Here is a 7,002-nt window from a genome sequence, read left to right as displayed (position 1 = left end):
CCTCTGAAAAGAGAATGGGGAAGAAAAGGGGATTTCAGTGACTTTGAGCGTGGCGTGGTTGATAGTGCCGGGCGGGCTGGTCTGAGTATTTCAGAAACTGCTGATCTGCTGGGATTTCCATACACAACCATCTCTCGGGTTTACAGAGAATGGTCCCAAAATAACCTTTGAAGTAAATGAATTGTATCAATAAAACAATCAATAAATATAAATGATGAAAGTAATCCAATAAATGGAAATTAACGTGCAAGATACTCTCAGTGAAAAAGAGTGAATCTCTCAAAAATTAAATCATAACAGTGAGAACTTCATAAATGGACCATTTAAAATCGGTCAAACAATCAGCACCAATCAAATATAAATGCGATCCGGATATTTTCTCTTTTTTAATCGCAAACACCAGTTGGTTTTGACACTATGAGAGCCATTTAAAGGAGAACTATGAGGGGGGGAGGGGGTGATTTCCACTCACCTCATAGTTCTAGCCGACCTGTGACAATGAGACTGTCACAGGTCGGCTCAGTAGATCGGGAAGTGAGGGAACACATACCGGCGTTCTCTCACCTCTCGATCCTGTCAAGGCTCTCTGCCGTGACAGGGGAGGGGCTGGATTCCCCCCTCCCCGCTCCGTACTGGCGGAACGGATGGGGGAGGGGGCGGGTACAGCTGGCTCTGCCTCTAGATAGGCAGAGCCAGCTGTCACTCCCGCAGCTGGGCGGATCTCCACATCGATGTCGGGATCCGCTCCGGCTGCGGCGTCTCAGTATACCGCGTGCTGTAGCTCGCGGTATACTGAGCCTAGGGTGATGGGAGGACGCTAGTTTGTGTCCTCCCGTTACCCTAAGGAGAACTATGGGGAAAAGCCCTGACCCCATAGTTCTCCTTTAATATATCGATTTAAAATTTAGATTAGGGCACTTTAGGGGTTTATCGCCGCAAAATCATTGTATACTAAATCAGCTATGGTCTGTAAAAGTTAACCCATGTTTGATCAATATGCCCCTGACATAGGATTTATGAGCCGCACAGACTTGGCATCTCTAAATAAAACATATATTTTAAAAAATTGTAGCTCCTCATCACCTTCTGTGAGGGGGCTACTAGACATTTAGTGATTGTCAGGGCTGTAGTCAGCCTGGTTGGATTATAGTGGCATTTATCTGGTTAATTCCAATAATTCTAATGTATTGTTGGACAGACAATGAAGGACACTGTGAGTGTATGTACAGTACAGCAATCAATCACTGGGTGTCTCTCAACCAGTGGTGCATGCTGGGATAGGGTACATATACTGGAGGGAATTGCCATGTGCTCAGACTAGTTTGGGACCAGCCATGGATAAGCACAGGACTGGGTGCTGTCCAGCCGCCTCCCAGGCTAGGCCCGAGGCCTGGAGGTGGGCAGGGGCAGGAGTGTGGGAAGAGTTTCACTAGGCCTCCAAGATGGAGGAGGCCTGTGCTGTGGTCAGAGGAGGAGAACCAGGGAAGATGATGGCTACTGGAGGTGCGTGGAACATAGAGGACCTCTGGAGCATTGCTGGTGTCTCTCCTGCTGAGGATCTGTACTCATCCCTACTCATCTGTTACTCAAATTACTTTTTGCTGTACCACAAGTGGAGCTATACTGAGATGCTAAAGAGGTCTGGTGAGTCTGGAGCCCATGTCTATTATACCCTGGAGGTCTAGAACCCCTACACCCTCTCTCCCCAGTGTGAAGATGTTAATAAAAGTTATTCAGCATTGATTTACTGGAGTATATATCAGCTTTGTGGGCTCTAGAAGAGGGCAGTTAAATGCTAATGGGGCAGCTGAAGAACAAATCCCCTAGACAACTAGTGGTGACCCGGGTTATTCTGCCAGCTCCTTCGGGGGTGAGCACTACAAAACTAATAAAATAAAAAGTCATTTTCAAGACGCTTACAGCTAGACAGAATGATAACATTGATAAATATAACAACATCTGGACCCCTTGGATAGACCATTTATTTCCCTCCAAATTTAATCGACTCTCAACATTTTTGGCCTTTATGGACTGGTTCTGTCACTGGTGTCACTCCCTCTTCTTGTGTGTCATTTATTCTGTGGCCTTCCCTCCCCCCAATCCTCTTCCCTATCCCGAGACCTACTCATTGTATATTGGAATATCACCTCCTCATTCGCCCCTCCCAATTCTCTGTGATGCGGGAGCCTTGTTCCAATGTTGACCCCATGCTGAGGGGACTGGACCTCCCATTTAAATTATTCTGCCTACTGCAATCTGTGTATTGTAAAGTACACATTGTAAAGTTGCTACTGGTGGTCGTATGTTGTATAAACTTTGTCTCTTGGATTATTTTCTGCACATGCTGTGCCTAACTTATGGGTTGTGCACTGAAAACTTTGAAACCCTCAATAAAAATGAATTGGGCCCAAAAAGTCCTCATATTATTGTAGTACATAATGTAACAACCAAGACTTGCATAGTATTTGAGGTTGAATAAAGACATAAGTCCATCAAGTCCAACCTGTGTGTGTGTGTGTGTGTGTGTGTGTGTGTGTGTGTGTGTGTATAGATCCCTGAGTGTTCTCATTCTTAAGAGTACCTGTACCCCTGTACATTGCGGTCTCTCAGGAAGTCGTCCAAAAGCTTCTTGAATGATTCCAGACTATTTGCGGAAATCACTGCTTGAGGCAGCGAGTTCCAGACCCTAACCGCGCGGACTGAGAAGAACCCCCTTCGCCCCTTGTGTTTGAATTTTTTTTCTACCAGTTTTAGGTGGTGGCCTCTAGTCTTTGTTACGGAATTAATCTCAAAGAGTTTGTTGCTAATGTTGCTATGACTGGTCTTGTGTATGAAGGTCAGACAATTTCCGATACAACAAAGTAGACCTTGATTTCTATGAAATGTTCCCCTTGTGTCTCAGGTCCTGTGTGCCGTGATTGCGGGTCTCCTCCAGTTCTCCTTCCTCTGTGCCTTCTGCTGGATGTCTCTGGAGAGCGCCCTACTCTTCATGACGGTCCGGAACCTGCAGGCCATGAACTACCTGACATCCAAACGCTCCCATTTCCCGTATATGGGTATAGCCGGTTTCGGAATTCCTCTCATCATCATTATCGTCTCTGCAGCTATGCGGCCGGATGGCTATGGAACAGAAAAATAGTAAGTTGTCTAAGCCAATATACAAAAGGTCTCAGTTCCGGTATCGCTCCTTCTATGTTCTCTCTCTCAGCTTCGCCCTTCCTGAAACTTTCTCCAACCACCAAATACACTTCCAGAGAATCTCTCATCTGCTCTGAACTCTGCTGTGCTATTGAAATGTGATTTATAAAGTGCAGATTTACATAGAATGACATGCGGCTATGTTTTCCTCTAGTTGTTGGCTCCATCTTGACCTCATCTGGAGTTTCCTGGGTCCAGTGTGCGTGTTCATCACTGTGAGTATATAGTATGAGATGTATATCATTGGGTTTGTATCTTTCCTACATATCACTTATTGTGTCTCCATAGGTATACGATGTGATCCATCTAGTACCTATAAATTAATCACTACTCAATGCATGACCAACATTGTATTCTTCCCAGAGATATATTATGAAGTGTAGGCTGTGGTGTCCCTAGTCTTTTAACCGACTGAGGTGGTGGGGGGCTCTCTACAGGTGTCGCCACACAAGACGGCACCTTCTGCAGGCTCTGCATCTCTCCGCCCAGCTCATAGCAACCTGCAACGCTCTGGCTGGCTCCTTACCCAGCTCCTTGCAACCAGTGGCATCACTGAACGGTAGGGTCTGATCCCTGAACGAGAGGGTCTGATTCCTGAACGGGAGGGTCTGATTCCTGAACGGGAGGGTCTGATTCCTGAACGGGAGGGTCTGATTCCTGAACGGGAGGGTCTGATCCCTGCACGGGAGGGTCTGATCCCTGCACGGGAGGGTCTGATCCCTGAATGGGAGGGGCTGGTCCCTGAATGGGAGGGGGTGTGGGAGGGTCTGATCCCTGCACGGGAGGGTCTGATCCCTGCACGGGAGTGTCTGATCCCTGAATGGGAGGGTCTGATCCCTGAATGGGACGGTCTGATCCCTGAATGGGAGGGTCTGATCCCTGAATGGGAGGGTCTAATTCCTGAATGGGAGGCTCTGATCCCTGAATGGGAGGCTCTGATCCCTGAATGGGAGGCTCTGATCCCTGAATGGGAGGGTCTGATCCCTGAATGGGACGGTCTGATCCCTGAATGGGAGGGTCTGATCCCTGAATGGGAGGGTCTAATTCCTGAATGGGAGGCTCTGATCCCTGAATGGGAGGCTCTGATCCCTGAATGGGAGGGTCTGATCCCTGAATGGGAGGGTCTGATCCCTGAAAGGGAGGGTCTGTTTCCTGAATGGGACGGTCTGATTCCTGAATGGGAGGGTCTGATTCCTGAATGGGAGGGTCTGATCCCTGAAAGGGAGGGTTTGATCCCTGAATAGGAGGGTCTGATCTCTGAATGGGAGGGTCTTGTACTTGTATCTTAGTAGAGGGCAAACGTCTTACATTGTCCATTATAAATATGATTTCCAGCTATATAAAATCATAAAGTCCACATCAAAGTTCACATGCTTATCTCTTCCAGCCTGAGCTCTGCTGTACATGGACTGAAAGAGGCCGAATTCAGATCCTTGCATTCATTGTATTGTTGTGTTTCTGAATACGGAGCCTCCGATACCTTCCTGGAGTTCGGCTTTCACTCTCACAATGTATTTTTCCTCAGACGAACTTCACTCTTCTGGTTCTCACCTTTGCGCTTCTCAAGAAGAAAATGGCCTCTCTTAATTCAAACGTTTCAACCATAAAGCATACCCGGTAAGTGGGGCCCGCACGGCTTCATTCAGTTAGAAGGAGAGCAATGATCAAAGTACAGCCACCCAGAGCAACCAGTCAGGAGTTATCTTTGGACCTCTGTCTGCTGGAGTGCTGGACTTTGCATGTCTTCCTATATGGGCTTCATGTAATAGGATTGCTATCATAGTAGGACTATAGTAATATGTATTGAAGAGTTTACTCAATAACAAGGCTGGACAGATTACCGTGAACTTCAAATGGCAACCCGTCCAGGCTGGGGACCAGCGGCCACTTTCAAGTCACAATGGAAAATGTGCTTCCAGTAAAGAAAGCAATAAGTTTACTAAATTTTAGAGATGTCCCCAGAAAAAGAGGTGCGGGCTGACAAGCACCCTATGTGATAGCACAATGTATGTGACAAGAGCTTGGCGAGGAGATCTGTATGGCCCTCACACTTCTCCCTGCCCGGCTCTTAGCAACCTGGTCTTCTTGCCCCACATGACCCAAAGAAATGGCACCTGAGACAATAGCATCAAGCTACCTCATTAAAGGAACGGCCCTGTCCACAAGTCCTCTCTCTCCTGGCCACATCTGTGCCATAAAGCCCGATAGGAGAGGACTCTATAGAGAGAGGACTTGCAGTGCGGGATGTAAATAATTCCTGCAGGCCATGGGAGTCAGAAGGAGGTGAGTGTGCATCTCTGTAGGGGAAGGTGGGGATCTCTTAAGTCAGGGTGGGCAAAACAGATAAGTGCCCTTATTCCTTATCATTTTTGTATTAAATAAAGTTAACAGATTTAGGTTATATTCAATTTTGTACTTACAAAATTTGGTTTTAAACAGAATTCATGGACTTTCTTTGATATGATTTATTACTATTGATTTAGGGGGGTTGTTATTATAAGATGTGGTTGTATGTATATACCGTGTTTCCCCCAAAATAAGACACTGTCCTATATTTTTTTTTACTCAAAAAAACACACTAGGTCTTATTTTTAGGGGTAGGTCTTTTTTTTTTTAATGTACAACAATCTAAAGTTAATGTAAATTCAAATTAAATAATCCAAAATGGCAAAGTTTAGTATAGGGTGATCAGGGCAATCAGGGGTGCCATACCTGCCCAAGAGCAATTTGGTAACCAGAATGAGCGAAGCGCGCTTTCACTATCGATTCCTCACAGGCGGGGAGTGCATTTGGTATCACTCCGCCTGTGGCAGGAGGCGGGGCTATAGAGGAGGCATCGGCTTCTGCAGCTCTGCTCCCGCCTCGATTCCTCTAGCGCTGCCTTCATTGGCACCGCTGATTCTCTCCCGCGTCTCTTCAAGTTCCCCCTTATGTCACCACCGGCCCTGGGAAGGGTCACAACTAGGTCTTATTTTCGGGGTAGGTCTTATTTTGGGGGTAGGTCTTATTTTCAGGGAAACACAGAAGTAGGTGTGTGTTGAATTGTAGAGTATGGGCATAGTTGGGGATGTGTTTTTTGTACATTGTATATAGACATATTCCAGAGATGAAGGAATGGAATGCATTTTGTATCTTGGGGAGCTTGGAAAGGAAACTGTACTGACTTCAAAGACAGTCTCAATAGTGTGTGGATTTGCTTTTACATGAAATTTGTTGACCTTCTTTCTCCCACAGTCTTCTGACATTCAAGGCTTTGTCCCAACTCTTCATATTGGGCTGTACCTGGATTATTGGAATCTTCCAGTTTGGATCGGGCGCCTTGGTCATGTCCTACATCTTCACCATCTGCAACAGTCTCCAGGGATTGTACATCTTCTGTGTGCACTGCCTGCTCAACCGCCAGGTCATGTCATACTTGATTATCACGTCTCATGATGCCTATGATACTCTTTTGTTGGATCTCAGTGAAATAGCCCTAACAGTATTCTATTTACATGTACAGGTATGGAAAGAATATATGATGGGATTCCATAGATTCCATTCCAAGAAGTCGGAGTCGGAAACCATGTCTAGCAATACAGCGCCCACCGCATTAAAATTGGTAGGTCACCACATCAAAGTTGGCAGGTCTCCACATTAAAGCTGGCGGGTCTCCACATTAAAGTTGGCGGGTCACCACATTAAAGTTGATAAGGTCTCCACATTAAAGTTGATAAGGTCACCACATTAAAGTTGATAAGGTCACCACATTAAAGTTGATAAGGTCACCACATTAAAGTTGATAAGGTCACCACATTAAAGTTG

The 7,002-nt window shown here is 46.1% G+C and overlaps 1 protein-coding gene across 1 annotated transcript in view; it reads left to right on the top strand.

Moving 5' to 3' along the window:
* The window catches only part of LOC108797746 (adhesion G protein-coupled receptor E3-like), a 43,334-nt gene that overhangs the window by 34,325 nt on the left and 2,007 nt on the right, over positions 1-7,002 (top strand). The window contains exons 14-18 of the mRNA XM_018569399.1: positions 2,903-3,138; positions 3,353-3,413; positions 4,724-4,815; positions 6,433-6,601; positions 6,701-6,799. Coding sequence (XP_018424901.1) covers positions 2,903-3,138; positions 3,353-3,413; positions 4,724-4,815; positions 6,433-6,601; positions 6,701-6,799 — 657 coding nt within the window. The remainder of the gene's footprint in view (positions 1-2,902; positions 3,139-3,352; positions 3,414-4,723; positions 4,816-6,432; positions 6,602-6,700; positions 6,800-7,002) is intronic.

This window comes from Nanorana parkeri, unplaced genomic scaffold (assembly GCF_000935625.1).
Source record: "Nanorana parkeri isolate BGI_ZX_2015 unplaced genomic scaffold, ASM93562v1 scaffold1330, whole genome shotgun sequence".
Lineage (NCBI taxonomy): Eukaryota > Metazoa > Chordata > Amphibia > Anura > Dicroglossidae > Nanorana > Nanorana parkeri.
This window is presented reverse-complemented; position numbering and strand designations above follow the sequence as displayed.